General features: G+C 29.7%; 1 protein-coding gene across 2 annotated transcripts in view; it reads left to right on the top strand.

The window, feature by feature from the left end:
• The first annotated feature begins 433 nt into the window (after positions 1-433).
• The window catches only part of LOC127286409 (protein apterous-like), a 61,387-nt gene continuing 40,811 nt past the window's right edge, over positions 434-21,009 (top strand). The window contains exon 1 of one of the 2 annotated variants that reach the window (XM_051312823.1): positions 434-1,828. In XM_051312823.1, the coding sequence (XP_051168780.1) occupies positions 1,781-1,828 (48 nt within the window). In that variant the 5' untranslated portion in view covers positions 434-1,780. The remainder of the gene's footprint in view (positions 1,829-21,009) is intronic. The other variant, XM_051312824.1, reaches the window with a different exon arrangement.

The raw sequence follows: 21,009 nt of genomic DNA, 5'->3' as shown, positions 1-21,009 counted from the left end.
TGTTCTGGATCGACAAAAAATCAGACTTTCGTTTCGAATAGAAACTAAATTCAGCCAAGCGAATTTTGTATCAAATCCTTAAAAAATTGAACACAATTGTTTTAAAAATTTTTTATTGTTACAATTTTAAGCAAGTGGGGAAAAAAAATAAAAAATTCAAGGACAACAATATCCCAATTTATCATTCTGATGAGTTTCCCGTCGGATCGAGGAAATTGGAGTTGGGTTGCGCGCGATGATAGTACAGCGAAGGTTACATGGTAGAGGTAGAAGGTTGCTCGCACACGGTAGCACACAGTCAGAGGAAACCTATATATCCATGATGGGCAGGATCCGAGAGCTCAAGAGGTGGAGCTTGTTGGAACAAGTTTACCCGAGTGAGGGTTATGTGGGCAGTTCCATTCAAGTTACCACCTCATTTCTGTCTGGTTCATCATTCACCGCTTGTGGCGCTGTTTATTGCCAACAACTATACTGATCCTGTCGTTCCCTCACTCCGCTTCGTGGTCCGAGCCGAGTCTGTACGACGTAGCGCGTTGTACGTGTGCAACAAAAACCAAAGGTGGAGCACATGCGCTCATGTTCCACTCCGTTCCGTCGTTCCACTTAATCCGTTTATCCTGTGCGTGCCGGTAAGGATCTATCCTATTTGCACCTGGACGCAAACACACATACACACATTCTCCCTCAAGGAGAGATTATAATATTCCAGCTTTATAAAAAAAAAAAAGAATCGCGCGTGATTATTATCCAGTGCTTGGTTTCAGTGTTGTGCTTCCAATGTCCGTCGGGGACAATAATTTATTATAAAAGAATAGGTGCTTTTTAATTTGATCTGGAAGCTTGCAAAGTGATTATAAATCTCGATGAATGCACAAGGAACGAAAATATTCCAGAGAGAGAGAGAGAGAGTGGTCCAGCAAGTTGTTGTTGTTCTTTTATTTTAAATAAAATGTGCGACAATCTTGGGATTTTTGCAACGCTAAAGGATTCTCGTGCGTGAGACTCTTGAGTGTAGGCAGTCCGTGTGAATTAATGTTCATCCTCGGAATCCCGAACCTTGTTGAGAGGAGACACAGCAGGTGGCTTTCCAATACCAGTTTTGCCGAAATGCTTGTGTGGCCAGTATGAGTAAAGTGTGTTGAGTGCTTGGTTCTTGATCACCTGTATCCTGGTCAAACCTGATCATCTCTCACGATTCACGAATCGAATCTAAATCAAATGACAGTGACTGAGTGCTCGCTATTTCAATTTTACTTCACCTGCATCTGTTTGTAATCATTAGAAAGCAACTAAGGATTGAACAAAACACTGATTGGAAATCAGCGTTGATGATCTGATTAGATCAAGAAGAAGAGGAGCTCAGTTAATCAGAAATTAGAAGTTATCAGGAACTGAAAACTTTGGATGATTGAGCGAATTCTTATTTTGGAATCAGTATAAAGAATGTTTATTGCTGTCAAGTGATAAAGTGCAAAACTTGAATGATTGAGAAGACAGTGATAGGAACTGCGAATATAGTGCTAGTTATGAAAGTGTAGAGTAGTGTATCGTGGATTGGATTTGGATTTAAGGGTGCAGAAAGATTGCGTATATAGCTAACAAGGAAAAAAAGTGGAAGAGGTTTTGAGCGAAGGAAGAGGGCAAAGGGTGAAACGTAAGTTACGCGGCGGACGCCATCTCCGCGTTACCGGCATCCAGGTCCCCAGGTCCCACCCTTGCTACCTCGACCTCGTCTCGCACCCTTAGCGGGAACCACCCCGCGACAGCAGCCACCCTGATGGGAGTGTATGAGGAGCGCGCCCCTCCTACCACCGGCATGCACTGGGTGAGTGTCATCTCTTATCAATTTTTCATGTTATTTCCTAAAAAAAGAAGAAAACTTGGTTTTAAATTATCCCAAAAATCAGTGAAGCCAAAGCAAAATTACTTGAAAGCTTTATACCATCTGCTTTCAATACTAATTCATGTAATAAATTATTATAATATGAAATGTAGAATCTGAATACTTAATAGAATTATAGTTATACATTTATTAGGATGATAATAATGACTAATTGTTATACAAACTTGAACATTCTGTTTTATTATATCATCTGTTATAAATTTAGTTTCTGATTCTGAATCAACAATTATTTAAAAGATTTTGGCGTTGTCGATTCAGTAGCACTATTATGTTTACAATTATTATATATAATATATTACAGAATTGGTCAAAATTTTGTTTGAAATAAAAAAGTTGATTTTTACTACATGGTTAAACATTTTTTCAAAAAAATAATAAAGTAAGGTATATACAATATAACACTGTCAAAAGAAAGTTTTAAAATAGTACCGATTTTAGGTATTAAAGTAGAACCAAATGACAATTTATAGTACCTAAATTTTATATTAAAATAATACTTTTTGTGAACTCTGAACCTGAATTTTATAATGTCAAAAGTATACAAAAAAAAGTAGAAAATAAATAACGAATTATCTATTAAAGAATAGAAAAAATAAAGTAATTTTTTTCTACGGATTTTAACTATGGATTTTACAAACATCAGACTTTAACAGGATCATAGTTTGTAAAATCCTGTGTGCGACACTCGCGAGTTTCTGGGTTTCAGTAATTATTTTCTTTATCTTTCTTGCTTCCTTTAAAGTCGGTAGCTATAAAGAAATCATTTAATTTCAAGATCTATAAAACCAGGCGAACTCGATCGACTTATTTGTCCTAATTGCAAGGTAATGCAAGGCCGTGTAAGAATAGTCGCCACAAGCCTTAGATAAGAGCCAGACTCAGTATTTACTGTCAAGAGATCATTTTCCACTAGCATTATATATATGTATATAATATAATAATAAATATCTTTAATATTCACATTTAAATTAAAACTCTCGAACCCTAATCTGTTATTAATAATACAATAATTAAGATGAGTTTTTCATAATTAATAACAGTTCCCTTTTTAATAATTTCTTATAAGATTTGAGTAAAACGATATAATGATTATATACTTTCTATTTTCAAAGAATGAAATATTATACCAAAATTTGAAAAATTATTAAAAGACTGTTATTAAATATTTTAAAAAGGTGATTTAATGTCAAATATATTTATTTTTCGAAATAATCATCCATATACGTATATAATGTTCGCGGTTACCTCTCGACATATATAAAGTTAGATGAAATATGATGAAATAAATGCTACATAAACTAATCAGTCAAGTGCAAAGGTTGCTCACTGAACTTTGGAGATCATATACCGCGAGCGGAATATATGCGCGAATTATTGGAGACAAACTTCATTTATATTTCTTCGTTTATACTTTATGCCAATATCTAATATTCGACTGATAAAAAGCATCATCAGTCAGTGAAAAAAAAATATATATATATATGTATATATTGCGACGAATAATAATGCGATTAGACATATCGGTAAATGATGATGAATAATTTTTTTCTTACGGTTCAATGTCTGTTTAGTACCACACGTCAAAATGTCAAATTGTCACATATATTAATTATGTGCCAATTACAGTAAATATACAATTAATGGATGTTTTCCATAAATAAATAAACAACTTTTTTTCTTGCATTTTAGTTAATTCTTATAAATAACATTTTCAGTTTTGCAATATAAATATTTTTATTGGATAAAATTTATTTTAAATCAATGAGTTTTATATTATTAATTATTCCGCCGTTATAATTGAATATTTATTCGCTCTAGAGAATTATTTTTATTATTATTATTTTATTGAATTCCAGTATCTCTGGAAATTCTTTTTCCTTTTCTTTAATTCCTCGTGATGTTTGCAATATATATATATACTAGAAATGTTTTGCTATAATTAGAATTGTAAATTTTGACGTTTCTGGCGATGTTGTATTGAAACTCGTTTGATTAGTCGAAACTGATGCACACTGATGAATAATACACAAGAAAAACAAAACTTTCCAATTGTGTATATAAAAGTTTATACTCGTAAATAGTTGCTTGTTCATCCTGCGCGACTCTTATTCGTGATATAGTGAAACGTCAAAAAAACTTGTCTTTTAATAAAAGTCGATGCCGGAGATATTTTTCTCGTTTGACCAAAAGTCTCATTTGACAAGTCGCCTCTGTTTCTCCAGGATCCACCTGCTTCCCATGGTGTAGTGTGCGCGCAAATGTATATCTTATAGTATTTACATTATCAGACAAGGCACGTCCACGCCTTGCATCACCTTATATGCGTCTTTTATTAATTTGTTCTTCTTTTATTTATTTAAATTATTTTCTTCTCCATTTTCAAAATGAAAATAATTTAAAGTATTATTTTTTCGATTGTTAAAAAAAAATTTAATAAATAATTTAAATAAATTAGTGCTCTCAAAAATTCTTACATGAAAAATCGTTATATAAAAATATTTTTTAATGTATTTATGAGGGAAATTTCAAGAAAAATTATATCAAAATAATAGGGTCAGTTGGGGTAAATGGGGACAAGAGATTTTGGAGATTAATTTTCAGTTTTAAAATTAAGTTCAACATCAATATTTTAACCTCAGATCACCTGCAAGAGGTTTTGTAAGCTTTTATCTTGACAATTGGCAGCAAGATAAAAAAAGTTATCGCTTAATGCATAAAAACCTGAAAATCAAAGTCAAACTGTTTCAGTATTTTATCTCGCATTTGAAAAAAAAAAAAAAACTTAAAAATCATACCAAATTTTTTTCATATTCCTTATGACTCCTATAACAGAAATTCACTTGAATTTTTGTTAATTTGGTTAATAATGACAAGCTGTCCCCATTTACCCTGAGTTTTCAAATTTTTGGAGTAAATGGGGACAGCTTGTCATTATTAACCAAATTAACAAAAATCAAAAATTCGAGTGAATTTCTGTTATGGGAGTCATAAGGAATAAGAAAAAAATTTGGTATGATTTTTAAGTCTGTTTTTTTTCAAATGCGAGACAAAATACTGAAATGAAAAAAAATAAAAAAATTTCAATTGGTTTAACTATTATATATATCTACTAAAAAATTTTTTCAAGTTTTTGCATCCCTTAATACAGTACTATACTTAAGGAAACTTTTTTCTTAAAACTTTCTTAGAAACTGTGCTGTCCCCATTTACCCCAAATTTTATGAAATTTTCTAAATTTTGGGGTAAATGGAGACAGTCAGTTTTATGCGTTTAAAGCTATTATCTAAATTTTTTTCTGCTGCTAAAAATTAATCCTGGGAACGTAAATAACAACTTAAAAAAATAAACCCGCAAATGTTACCTTTTAAAGGAAGAAACTTATGTATAATTTGTGAAAAATAGCGATTTTTTCCCCATTAACCCCAATAACTGACCCTATATTATATATTTAAAATTTGATATAATTTTTCGGGTAACGGGAGTATAATTTTCGATTTTTTTTTTTCATTTGCACATTAGATGATTTTTTTTCCTTATTAAGTATATATTTTAGTAGAGAATAAATTTTATAATCCCGGTTAAACATTGTATACATTTGTGTATATATAAACTGATTATGTGTACACGCCGTTTAAAGTCCAGCTCTCATCATCGTCTAAAAGTTAGTATTTAAGGCTTTTGCGATTAAATATGTATATATCTATATCTCGCGCAAAGTAAAAGGAGCGAATATCATCATCGCGTGATTTATTTGCAGATGTCTGTCTCAGAGAGTCAAAAGTATATAGATTGAAATTTTATATCTGTCAATTTTAACACGCTTCTGAATTTTATTATAACAAATAAATAAAAAATGATGATTTTTTCTTTTCAACGTTTCATACGAAAGTTCAATTATTCATTGATAATAATTTTTGTATGCACTTTTAAGGGGGAAAAAAAAATTTGATTAAAAAATAATTTTTTTCATTCTCGACATAAATTTCATTTGTTTAGAAATTTCAGATTTTTTTCAGTTTTCAAATTATTGATAGAAGTATAGTGAATTGCACATATTTTATGGTGGGTAATCTGAATTATATACAGTAATCTGTCAAGAATAATTATGATAAACTGAATGGGAATTCTTGTAACATTTTATTCGGATGATTAATATTGAATCGAATCGAGCCTATATTGTATATATATTATAAATTGTTGGATAATGATAATAATCGAAAAATTGATAAAAGAGCGCGAATATATGTGTCCTGACGCGGTGAAAGGGACCTTACGGTTCCAAAGCAAATTTCACAGGAGAGGCGCTCGAAGTGTAGCACGAAAATAGACATTTGAGTAGTGGGGACGTACAACTGCAAATCAGCACCACTGCTCACCACTACAACGCTACACTCATATGTCTGTGAGCATGCTACCTTCGTGCATCTTCGGCTCTACCATATCTTGTACCTCCCTACTCTTTCTAAGCTCTGATGTAAACATTGCCCTGGGCCCGGCAAATGGATTCATTTTCTATTAAAGTTAATCGATTAATTTTGATTGACAAAATAATACGTAAATAACTTGAAATATCTTGTTCGGATTTGTCGGATTAATTAGATGAGGGCGAGCTGATTAAGAAGCATCTCCATTTTTAAAAGTAATTTTGTGGTTATAAAAGTTGGATTTTTGACAGAAGTGGGGACAGACATTGAATCTATGTGTCAGTGGCCCAGAAGGTGGCGCCAATTCTAGCTAGTGGCCGCTGCTGAACTAACTTACCCCAAATTACTCCACTTTAAATCTTTAATAAAATAATTTCCTCACAATATTATTGCAAAAATAATATTCCTCTATTATTCCTCCAAATGCCAACTCGAAATACTTTATCCTTTAAAGATGAGAAGAAATTTACGAAACCCCTTTTTGACAATGTTTAAACATTTTTTTAATAATTATTTATTAATTCTCTGAAAATCGTTGTTATCAAATAAAATTAATTTTTATTATTTATTTTATCAACAGAGAAATTTTCAATTTTTACTTTTCTTACAACAGTAAAAATAACATTACTTTTGATGTATAAATAAGTTATATGTCTTGAATTTAAAATATAAATTATTATTATTATTATTATTATTATTATTATACATTATTAAAATAATGAAAATCTAATAAATTGTTTATTGCAATTTTACTGGCTTTAATATGAGATAAATCCATTTTCCGGGCCCAGCGCAATGTATACATCAGAGCTTAGAACTAGTGGGGAGAGACAAGAAATGGTAGAGCCGAAGATGCACGAAGGAAACACGCTCACCGATATACGAGGGTAGCGTCGTAGTGGTGAGCAGTGGTAGTGGTTTTGCAGTAGCCACGAGGCGCCCGAGAATACGCGGAAAAGTACTTATGTTTAAAGCTATATAACACAATAAGTATTTGAAGGAGACCAATTTTAATTGTTGGAAATGAAAAAGCAACTCAAAAACTATCGATTGGTATAAAAAAATAAAAATCGATTTATTTAATCATAAGGTCCCTTTCACCGCGTCAGGACACATATATATATATATATATATATATAATTTCTGAATGCAGGGTCGATTTGGCGTCGATTAGTCTCAGGATATAGGGATGCCTTGAACTTTCGTAAACATGTTCCAAAGTAGAATGATTATTTTAAGTTTATCGAGATAAGGGCATCTTGCCACGACGTGTCTGCTAGCGATAGTGTGTTGCTCTGTTCCAAGTATAATTTATTAACGTTCGCGACGAAGATATTCGCTGAAGACGACGACGACGTCGCGTTCTGATCCCGCGTAATTTCTATATATACGAATATAGCGCATTCGTTGACATTTTTTTTTTTCATGAACATTTTATTTCTGATAAAATTAAAAATAAAACATTTTCATAGATTGACACATGTCCACTTTTCCTAGACACAACATATTTCTATCTTGCAATAACATCACGCGCGATTAATACTTTTGCATTCTTATCGTTTTAATCGAAAATTATTATTATTATTATTATATATTTCAATACGAACTTTTACTAAAAATATTGTTGATAAATTTTATAACATTATACATCTAATTGCATAAATGCTGTTCTTCCGGTTTGACGGCATTTTGGAAAGTTTTTACATTTTCTATAATAATTTTATTAGTTCGTGGCGTCTAACCTATATATATATATATATATATACGCCATGAACTAATAAAATTATTATAGAAAAATTTCACGACTTCTGAAAGTGTCGTCAAACCGGAAGGATTTTATTAATAATAAAAATAATAATAAATATTTTAATTATTATATGGCTATAGAATTCAAACGAAATTAGTACAAATTGATTATAATAACAATAATAATAACAATAATAATAATGAAAAGGCCTAGAACGGTTATTTGAATTTAATTCATATTTATTACTCCCAACTAGTTTCGAACTGTTCCTTTTCAAAGGATGTACACGAAATTTATACACATATTTTTGTCACAGATTAACATTGAAAATACAAAAAGATTTTAGAAAGGATTTTTTTTTATATAAATGCTTGAAGTTCCGAACGTTCAATAATGAATGAAATAATTTTTTTGATCTATAAATTATTTAAAAATTATAACAGCAATGACGAATAAAAAAATACATTACAAATTTAATAAATTATTATTAATTTATTTTTGGAAACAGAAGGCAAATATTTTTTAATAAAATTTGAAATTAAAAATGTAGTAAACTTTTATTTCAACGTTCAGAACTTCAGGCACATTTTTATATTATGCATAAAAGTTTTTTTGCAACTTCTTTAAGTGCAAAATTTTATAACAATAATATTTTAAATAAAAAGAAAATTATTGTACCTATATTTTAATACCTATATAGCTAACTTTTCTAGGTATATTAATAAATAATACAATGTCACAATTAAAGATTTTTTTTAATTCTTTTTTTGTACAATTAAGATTATAAATTGTCTGATATATCTATATACATTATGTAGAATCTAATTTTTGACCTAACATGACGACTCTGATACTATCTCATTGAGAAACCTTTGACCATTCAATATGAAGTAATTAATTACGCAAAATTGATATGTTTGATCTGGAATAATTGTATAATTGAAATCGAGTTGTATAGTAATTTTTTTTATGAATTTAATTTCAGGTTTTGCCGCGTATATATTATCATTTGAGTTCATATATGTGTTTCAAATTAGTTTTTATTTTATATATTCCACATATATGCATCATATATATATATAGACTTTTTATAATTTTTATTCATTTTCTTTTCTTATCTGAAACTATGTATTTTTTTTAAACTTTATAATGTTATATTTCTTATATGTAAATTTATTTACTTTTATACACAGTTAAAATGGAAGTCTTATTTTAAGGTAGAAAATGTGCCTTATTTTAAGATGCAACATTTTTTAAGGCACCTTTGCTGAATTTACGCAATGCAATTTCAGCATTATTACAAGTAGTGCTGATTTTAAGACTCATTTTAAAATAAGATTTTATTTTTACTGCGTGTATATAATTTTATATTTTGTTTTTAAATACTTGAAATTTGTTTAGTTACTTTTAATAAAATTATTATAAAAATATAGGAAAAAAAATCTTTTTTTTTACAAGAATTATGAATTATTGATTAATTAATAAATAATTGATTTATCAATTTGCCCAAAGAATTTGATTAATGAATAATTAAACACATATAATTAATTAATCAATTTCTGTAAGGGAAAAAATGGCTTGGTGAAAAAAAAATGTAATTAACATTCTTGAAGATTGATTGTGTATATACATATATATATATATATTTTAAATTCAGCGATCAGAATGGGAGAAAAATGGTTGATGATTGGCGAATAATGGATGAAAGTAGACAATTTAGTTGGAATATGAAGTTCTAAACGAGGGACAATCGCTAATCACTTGGGGTCGGGTCACGTTTCTCCATTCCTGGGTCTCGGGCTTATATAGAGGACCGCATCGCAGTGACACACCGTGACGCACGATTATTTCCACTTTGTTCTTTTTTTCCATCCTCTTCCTGAATCTTCTCTCTATATATGGAATTTCCTAAAATTTTTAAATTATTATTTTTAGAACGCTATCGCATTTTGTCCTTGTATAGTTCTTTTTATGCGGTTCAAACAATATAGTTAGCATATACGCAGTGGTTTTAAGGTAATGGCAACATCAATTAATGATTAGCTTTAAATAATAATAGTTTTTAATTAGGGTAATTTTAATTTATAATTAGCGGTTTGAAATATAACCAACAATATGTTAGATTTAATTAATAGAGGTGGTTTAGTGACTATTTCAATTTATATGACAATTGTGGATACTGGTTTTTACAACATAGTCGCATATGTGCCTGAAATTCTGAACGTTCAAATGAAAACATCGGTGCAAAGTTTACAATGTTTATGATCAACGTTAAAAAAAAAATATTTTTTACGCGAAAAATAATAAAATTTTTTGTTCATCGAAGAATGCGTTTACGAATTTTTTAACTTCAAATTTTATTATTACAAAATATTGTTTTCTATATATCGAAAAATAAATTAATAATGTATTAAATGATTAGTGTACTTTTTTATTTTTCATTTTATTTCATTTTCATTTCAGCCAAATTAATATATTAATAATAACATTTATCAATTAATGATATAATTAACAATTTTAATAAATTATTTACCTTGAATTCGTGAAAAAAATTTCATTTTTCTAGTCCTTGGAATCTTTTTTCCTCTGATGTTCTTGACACAAATATGTCGATGCATGCGATTGCATATTCAGACACGGTTAATTATGCGAAATTTCAAATGAAATTTAGTGGTGATTTCAGTGTGGTATTATTTGTAAATTTATAATAAAATATTTTTATACCCTTGAGCGGAGTAAGTTTGGAACACCGAGGGCAACTTTGAGTTACACTAGAATTTTTTTTTTTCTAAAATCTTTATATAATTAAGATTAGACTTGAGAGGGCACAAAATACTTTTTTACGATTTGCCGCTATAGACAAACTGGCGTTTCATATGATTTCTACTCTCATAATTATACCGAACTCAGAGATCAGTTTGCGATACCAAAAATTGAATTGAGATTTCTTTTTGCTGATCTTTTGTTTCCTGTTTAAAGTTATCAATGGTAATATTAATTGCGTCCTGAAATTCTGTCACGAATTGATTTTTATGTTACTTCCAGACGACTGAGGAGGTATATTTTTTATTTAAAGAGTCAGCAAGTAGAACAAATTATTATGATAATTTTTTGTATATAATAGATTATTTAGAGAGGGTAATCTTGTGTCTGACAGTGTTGAATTTTTTCTAACTCACTTTCTAAGTTTAAGTCAGAATTACGCACTCTTTTATTTGTTAATATTACTGATGATAACAATAACTCAGCCTAATTTTTCTTTTGATTCATTTTTATTGTATTCCAAATTTTGTTTTTTTAGTTAGTAACACCCAAAAAAAGTAATCTTATACTTAGAGGAAAATTCCTCTTCTAATATCCTCTAAATATTTCCTCTTAAAACAAGATTATTCAATTGAAATGTAGAATATTTTTATTCTTCATTTTAATGGAAGAATGACAAAAGGATTCCTTTTGTATTTTCCTCTTTAATTAAGATTTTCCGTTTTAAATTTAGAAGATTTAAAAAAAGGAAACGGAAAAAAATAATGTAATCGTTTGATCCCTTTCCCTGGGTATGATAGTTGTGAAGTTGTTTTTTAACCTTTCAGTTTTAATATTTCTGGTAAAATGTCAACAAAAAGGACAAAAAAATGGATTTGCTTTATTAAAAATACAGAAAATATAGTTAAATTCAAATTAAATGAATATTTTTAACGCTATTTTTAGATTTAAAAAAATTTGGATATTTCTTGTGAAATTTTACTACTCAGGTAAATAGAAATACTATAACCCCATCTTTGAATCTTTCGAATTTTTTAAATCTTTTTATTTACTTTTTTAAAAAAGTTTTAAAACGTTAAATAATTTCATATATGAAATTTTTTTCTGTCCTATAAAAAATGTTAACTTTTAAACATATCATCATGTTTTAAAATTATTTTTGCGCTGAAAATCTCGTTGATCATTACAACTGATTAATGAAAACTTATTTTTTGTATTTTAATTATCAATATAAAATGTTGATAATTAACCAAAAACATGACATTGTTAATGTTATATTAAAAAACAATTTTTATTATTATATTGAAATGAACTATTATAATTTTACTTAATTTTAATTTAAAAATGTATTTTCTGCAAAGATTTTATTATTTGATTGAAATTATAAATATTTTATTGATGGGTTTGACATTAAAAACAATTTTACGAGGTTTGGATGTCGACATTTAATTTAAGAGGAAAATCCTCTTAAATGAAGAATAATAACTTTGATACCAAAATTAAGAGGAAAATATGCATTTATTTAAGAGGAATCCTCTAGATTGAAAATTACTTTTTTTAGGGTGAAGTTTGAGTGCTTTTTACTTTGTACCTTGTACGAAAGGGCTTTGTTATCCCGTTTAATAAATAAATAAATAAATAATTAATTGTTTTTTTGTCCCAAACTTGACCGGTTGACGGTATTCATTTTTTTAGATTTAGATATATATATTAATATATGGAGGAGTTTATTTGAACTTTCTTTACCTGCTTGAGTGCGAAGGGAATTTGTTGTAAAACAGTCTGGGGTATTTATCAACAGTGGAAATTAATCAGCAATGCAATGGAACGCGTTGCATATATTGCAATTTAGCTCCTAATGCCACTTATTAACGTTCCGCAACTTGAAAGCGTTCCTCTATATATATATAAGTATTATTCAACAATTTTACACGAGTCGTTTGGCAACAGTTGCTTATAGTTATGACAGCGGAAAAGTAGAGATAAATACATTTTTTTTTCTAAAAAAAAAGCTTTATATTCAGCTACCGTTATAAGACTCTCCCGCAAAAAGTTGTATATATGTATTAATTTATTTCAAACAAAGTGAAAATTATGAGTATCGCAACATATAAAATATATATATACGTTCTCAAACATTGTTCAAACGTTCATTCACCCGAAACGATGATAATAAATAAACATTATACCTACTTTTTTTTTAATATCTCGAGTATGTAATTTTATATATATATATGAGTAGACTTTCTCCATTTTATTTTATTATTAAATAACCTATAATGATAATAAAAATTTTTGCTGAAATCCGCGATGATGTCCGCGAGAGTTTATGATTGGTTTTCGTATAAATATACATTATAATATACCGCGCGCATATAATCATAAAAATTCTCTCTGATGAAAAAAAAACAGTTTGGGGTATAGCTGTATACTTTATGGTCTGTTTCTGATTAAAAACAGTAGCAATAAAATTGTAAGACATCAAACAAGTTCGTTAATATTCATTGGCAGAACGATTGCAGTGTAGAAGGAATGTTCTGTGCATGTATGTTTATTCTAATTGAGACTGCCCATAATCATGAGAGAGAGAGAGAGAGAGAGATACATATATACAAGCAGCAAAAGAGTGGGAAGCTAAGTAGTATTTTATTATTTATAAAATAAGGCAAGATTAATTTATCATGACAGCGATTCAGACTTTTAAGATATCATTAGGAAATTATCATTACGCAATTTTTTTTTCTACATATATACAAACATATGTATATGTAGATATGTAAACACTTTCATCGAAGAAAGTCTCAATATTCTTAGTTCTTTATAAATATAATATACTAATAAAAAAATAATAAGTTCACGGCAAAAAGAAGTATCTTATTTTAAGATTGGTAGCGTTTTCAAGACATCTTAAACGCATCTTACTTACTGATCTTAAAAACCCTACTAAGATACTTCTTTTTGCTGTGTTAATTAACTAAATTAATTTTCTAAAATTGACGAAATTACAATTGAGAATTTCTTGAATTTTGAAAAAAAAAATATTAAATTTCAAATTAAAATTATTAATGATTATTATATTATAATAATCAAAAGAGATGAAAATTATCAATTATTAGATTCGGGGAAAAAAACTGTGATTATTAAATTCACAGCTATTCATCATTTATCATCAAAACACATGATCCTGATATTTCTTTATATATTATTCATGATGAAATATTTAAACATGCGACTTGAGAACCTGTTCTTTAATACATATTAGAAAAAGAAGAAAAAAAAACTTGTCTCAGCTTTATCTATATAGTGAGTACTATTATCTCTCATCGGCACATATGAAAGTGATTAGCATCGATCAGTATTGTCTCAAGTGTCGTTAAAGAATGAATTTTGGTTCCAAGAAGATTTCATGCTCATTCATCGATGGACCAACGGGACTAATATATATATATAGTCCTGGTGGAAGACTTCTGAATAGGTGTCGACGAGCAGAAGGCCCTCGTTGGCCTTGAAAGAGCCTAGCGTGATTCTTTAAAATTTATACTTCTTTAATGTTCCGAGCGTCTCCACGCCCTCTTATATTCTCGAATATACATATATACACGCATCTCATCACAATTTCGCCGGTGGGAACCACCGTGAGTCAATAAATATATATATATATATAGTCTCCATCTCCTTAAAGTTGATTTTTTTTTATTTTGATTTTCAATTTTCTCTCTCTCTCTCTCTCTCTCTCTCTCTCTCTCTCTCTCTCTCTCTCTCTTTCTCTTTGTCTTTTTGTCAGGTTCAAGTCAGGCGCCATATGTACCCCGCCTATTCTAGACTCTCTTGAGCTCTTGTCTTCAAGTTGCGCCTCGCATCGCAGGCTTCAACTATAATTAAATCGTGCTCAACCGCGTTTACGCAATTTACGCCTAATTGCTCTTCAACGCGCACAGGAAAGGAGAATCAATGACGATCGGTCATTATCTGTTATTTAAGGCGAATAAAGAAAAAGTGTCTCACAACTCTTGTATATTGAGAATGAAATTGTCGGAATTTACAGCCTGTTAAATACATGTCTATACCAATTATTTTATTATTATAATTAAGTAATCTACAAATTTAATTATTTATTAATAATAATAATTTTGAGAAACATTTTTTTAACTTCATTTATACTTTAGTCCACTGACCAGGAAATCTTTGAATACCAAAAAATAAGCGGAAATTTAAAATGACCGGGAAAAACAGCAAATTTTACAATTTATTAGTTATATATAGTTTAATTCTGTATGTGTAATTAATTTAACTATTTTTTATGGAGTTAAAACTGAAACAACTACAAAATCTCATTCTACCAATTACATTCTTAGATACAACTTTTTAAATTTGCACAGGAAAAACAAAGTGTTATTTTAACATCAGAATTGGTGTTAAAATAAAACGGAACAAATTTTACCCTAAATCTGGGTTAAATCTTATGGGTTTTAGCGTGTATTTGTTAAAAATAGTATATTGTGCAACATCTGCAAAAAAAGCTATTTTATATGCTGTTTTCAAGAATAAATTTAAGGTTATGTTGCCTAATATGCCTGAAAGTGTGCAGAAAAGTGTACTTTGCTGCACACATTTTACTTTTCTCCACACTTTATCAGAATGCAGAAATCAACAACTTTGTGCTGCATTCACGTTAAAGTGTAAAGTAGCGTTTTTCTTGCAGGTGTTGCACAAAATAATTTTTTCTGGTGAGATTTTATTAATTTGGATTTTGACGGTCACGAGAGTTATATAGACAATTAAGATAATATGCGTGTAAGTAGAGTTGTGACATCTATAAATCAAAAAATAAAATTTTTGGCAAGGAATAAGTTCTCTTCTGTTTCTTGGAAATATATGAACCATATTGGAGGAATATATTGCGCAGTTTATTTCTTGTTTGGTATATATATATATAAACATTAAGTCTCAGTTTGCTTCTTAAGTGCCGATAAAAGATTGCGGCTTTCGAGCATCAGAAAACCCCACGTGCGTGGCTTTTAAACGGATAGTATATGCGGTGTACGTGTTAATGTGTAACAATGTAACCAGAGTAAATACCGCGGGCAACCAACGCCAACGCCGCGTTAATCGATCTCTTCTCTGCGGTTTGAACGACTTTCAGTTTACTCTCTTGTGGTATATTTAGTGCTGTGGTAAAACGTGATCTTGTCTTTATACAAACATGCACCCGTTTTCAGGGACAAACAGCTACTTTTACAAGTTATTTCTTCAATGTAAATAACATATAGCTATGGCACACTCTCAGTCACATGTGTATATATATTTAATTATATATGTATAGCTCTAAATTTTAAATACATTTCTCATTTATATTTGATAATTTTTTAAACCAACACTCTCAGACGAATATATGTGTACTCATATTAGTCTAGATCAAATAATTAATAGCACATTTTTTGAGGTCAATTTCTAAGTAAAGAATATGTGGTGTATATTAACTGTAAATTGTTATTCTAAATTTATTTTGTATACATTGAAAAAAGAGTTTGGTTATGACAACAAAACGTTTGGTTGGTATTTATAAGCCAATAATAATTTTTCTGTTAGGTCAATAAAATTTTGATTGTCCTTATCAAAAATTCTTTTTTTCTAATTTTGGTTTTGTTAACCAAAGTTTGATTGAGTCAATCAAAATATAGTTGAGGCTACAAAAAAATTTTGGTTGCTTATAAGCAAAACTAAACTCTCTTTTTAGTGAAGTTTCTATATAGAGTAAAAAAGTATTTGAGTTGATAACAAAACATTTTGGTTATAACTGTTACGTCTCAAATAGAGAAATATAACTAACGAAATAATATTTTATTTTATTTATGGCCGCTCGGTGATTCAGTGAATTCCTGTTTCATTTAAAGAGCATAAGGTTATGAGCTAAGGGTACAGCGAAAAAAGAGAATATTGATTTTTAATGACAACGTTACAAGTTTATTTAGACAAACATTTAGAGTTATAAAATTGATCTTTGAAAGAGAGTATCCTGAAGCAACCATTCTTGAAATAAGGAAATCAGCATTCTACTGCAACGAGGAATGTAAAGGTTACTACAAATTTTTACAAGGAGTTAGGAAGTATTTAGATAAAAGCATTACGACTTATCTTAAAAATTTAGATGTAAGATGTATGAAAAAGGACCACTGCTGTGTCCTAATTATGATAGAAACGTCTGGTACCAGATATATATATATAGTTTAAGAGCTCACAAGAAGGTTGACGGGCCTTGGTGATGACCACAGGTCCGGAGTTCAGTTGACCGTAATGAAACCCAAATAATTAAATTCTTCCAAAAAAAAGAAGAAAAGATGATTTTCAAATATTATGGGAAGTCAAAGTCTTGAATACTTGGATAAGCTCTTCTTGACGTAGAAATTTTTAACACTTGACATTGACACAGAGATTCTTCTACGTCGAACTTGAGTATACGAAATCGAGCAGAGTAACAGTACTTATATAAGTTTTCGTATATTAAGAAGACGTGCTGGTACCAAAATCTGAACTTGATGTTACGGTTTCGATGACAATTTCTGAACTGAACTCTCCTGAGAAAATGTAGACCTTTTATACAGGATTTTATAAAGAAGGTTGACGAATTCTCGGAAGTGGGTTGCATTTTTCACCTATTTCATTAACAGAGTTGACCATGTAATCGTTGCTTATTAGGGCGACTTCCCCTGTTGCTTTCCAATAAATTATGGTAATAAAGGAAATCATAAACATATTCTCTCAGCAAAACAACGCATGAACAGGCGATCTTTCGATGTTTAATTTTTTAAGTTCGGAGAAAATCCAAAAATAGAACAATAGTATCATGTTACAGGAAAGGTTTTATTTACCTAGTTTCGATACAATTTTAGGGTCAGTGTCAGAACATTATTTATTACAATGATAAGAATTATTTTATGAGATAGTAAATGCTCTTCCGGTACATTTATAATATATTTTAATAATACTGAACAAATTAGTAAGTCAGATTACTGTCGCGACTGTAGTATTGATCTTATACAGGACAAAATCAGGAAAAGATTCTGTTTCTAAACAATGAAGCTGTTATAACTATATATAGCTTATAACTATAGCGCTTTACCAATCCTATGCGTTTAGCAAAGTTACGGTGACGTGACATAACTTTGGTTATAAAATTTGTTTGTTACGCGTCAATAAAATTTTGTATCTTAACAAAAGTTTAATTGCGCCAAATAAAATTTGATTGGAACAACCAAAATTTTGTTGCTGGAACCAAAAATATTTTGCTGTCTAGTCAAATCTTTTTTCTCAGTGTCATGTTTTCAGATTTATAATGAGAATTAAAAATGAGAATGTATAATGTGTAACACTCTAAAATCAATTTCAATGAAAAATTTTTATATATGCGTAATTCTTTCAATAACATTTACGAGTTGAAGAAACATGAAAGAAGTGCGAATTTAAAAGTATATACAGGTGTATCAAGAATTTTAATTGCGATTGAAATAGTCGCAGGGAATGATAAATTTTATGAGAAGAGAAGATTTATGAAAACTGCGTCAAATATATATAGTATTTACATTGTACATACAGTATTGTATATACAGTGGCAGTATTAATTTAAGTTAGTGTATGTTGATGTATATATATATATACTATGCATATTATACAATACTGGGCGTGTAGAAAAGTAGATAACATTATATCGTTTTGCGGTGTTGAGAGTGTCGCCTACGCGTTTCTCTATGGACCATCCATTTGTATGCCGGGAACAACCGAAGCTGTTTGTTATCTATATCGCGCGGTGCCTAACCAAGGAAGCTGATATGCATATAACAGCTTCGAGTTTGCTCTCACGCCGTCGTTGGCGCAATTTTATGTCACTGTAGTATAAAACGGGTCCAAACACAAGCTCTCCTAGGTCCCCAGTTTTCAAATCGTCTTTTTAATGCAAAAACTTTTTTATGATCGGGAAACTTATCTTTTCTTTATATACCAGATTCTTTCTCTCTCTTCGTTTCTTGTATTTAATCAACTTTTCCTTTATATTCTCTCTTTCTCTCTCATCTTAGCTCCACTGTTTCTCTTTTCTTCCTCGCTCCTTATTTAGCTCCTTTTTGTCTTTAGTTTTCATTCTGAAGGAGTTTGTTTCAAGATTGTATATATAGTTTTTCCTGACAAGAAGGTATGATAAGTCAATTTGCTGAAGCTATACTTGGAGATAAAGTCGTCTCATTTTATTATAGAGAAAGAACAGTTCAGTACATGCACAGCTACACACTAAAATACTTTTCATTTCAAAATACAATATTTTGTTTCTAAAATTTGAGAGTGTATTTATTGATGACATATAAATTTGTTGAATTACACGGTGACATTGTTTTGAAAGTCTTTACAGTTTTCCGGATTTCCTATATAGAATTCCTCTATTACCTTAAATTCGAAAGCTAATGTTATATTATTCCAATTCTACTGAAAACTCCCTACAAGAACAATGTTTTTGTATAATTTTTTGATATTTGAACAAATAATAAATATATTTCTAGATTTGATATATAAAAGACAAATATTAAATACATAAATTTACAAAAAAAAGGCGCGCATGAAAACGACAATATGAATTTCAAAACTTATATGTTAAAAAAACAAAATTTGCATTACAGATTCAAAAGTTGAAACAATACACCTAAAAAAATCGTTATTTGTGTACACAATATCTCAAGGAAAATTGTCGTTTTCTTTTCTTCAATTCGAAACATATATAAATCTAAAGTTTTTTTTTTCCTTTGATCTTTCAACGTGAGTCAAAGGTACACCGGCTGGTTGGCATTATTCTTCGTATAAATGATCAGGATCGGCATCAGTCTTGCGATTGGTCGCGGTGGTATCGAATGCGGTGAGTGGCCGGAACGTTTTGTATTCCGCACGCCATTCGGTAGCAGCAGGTTACGTTACCAGTCGACGACGTTACTTGCTTCTCGTATATGTGTGTATAAACCTATATATAAATACAACATTGCAAGAGTGACATTTCAGGCGACATTCTATGCGCCTCACTGTGAGGCCAACATTCATCTTTGCTTGCGGATTCCGCACTCGTTATTTACTTCACGTTCATGAAAATGAAAAAGGCGGAGTCTTGTGCAAGTTCGCGAGGTGAAAGTCGCACCAAAGCTGGTATTATACACCTTCACGTGATGGTCCATATACTCTCAAGATGGCAATATCTTAAGGGAACTTGGGAGAGAGAAATAGTTCGACGGGTGGTACCACTTTCGTGGGAAATGTCGTGGATTATATTATATATATGGGGTTCAACTTTTTTAATTTATCTTGAAAAGAAAAATTAATCCAGATCAACAACAATTGCAAAGTTGTTTCATTCGAGAAATTCCCCCTTCTGCAAATATAATATATTATTCGTATATAGTTTTCGATTGAACATGTATATATATATATATAGTTTCTATCATTAGTCTTCTAATGACATTTTTATCTCTACCATACTGAACAAGAACTGGAACAAATAAAAAGCTGTTAGCGATGATAACTATTTATTATATTTCCCATGAATGTCTCTATGGAGGATCATATTATAGGTATTATATACACCTATATACATATATATATATATATTGAGTGGATATATAGAAAAGCAACATTTCCTGTTTACGGGAATTTTAATGTTTCAATGGAAACCTCGATTTCCTGTTTGATAGCAGGATTTTAAGGTTTATATGGAAAAGTCGATTTTTCTTGTTTGTTTGATATTTTTATAGGTTTCGTGAAAAAAGTTGATTGTTTAAATGCGTATGAATGTGGATTTGAAATTTATATTGTTGGATAATTTACTAATTTGACGCATTAGTGACTTTCTTTAAAATCTAAAATCCTCATTAAATCCACTCTCTAAATTTGAATCAATGACACTGCAGAGAGAAAAGATTGGTTGGAGTTACCATTTTTGAGATGACAATTTTTAGTTAGTAAACTATACCTTAAAAGAAAAAAAAAATTCTTCTTTAGTTGGTAAAAGGATATTAAAATTTTTTTTTCAAATGAAATAATCGTAAACGGTTGTACAGATCGTTTTTTATTATTTGAAGAGATGTATCCTGTTAAGTGCGCAAGCATATTTTTGAATCGTTTCAAGAAGGTGATTTTAAGAC

The sequence above is a fragment of the Leptopilina boulardi genome, unplaced genomic scaffold, assembly GCF_019393585.1.
Source record: "Leptopilina boulardi isolate dan_hultmark-lab unplaced genomic scaffold, ZJU_Lbou_2.1 LbouV2_354, whole genome shotgun sequence".
NCBI lineage: Eukaryota > Metazoa > Arthropoda > Insecta > Hymenoptera > Figitidae > Leptopilina > Leptopilina boulardi.
Note: the sequence above shows the minus strand (reverse complement) of the source record. Positions and strands in the feature narration are given on the sequence as shown.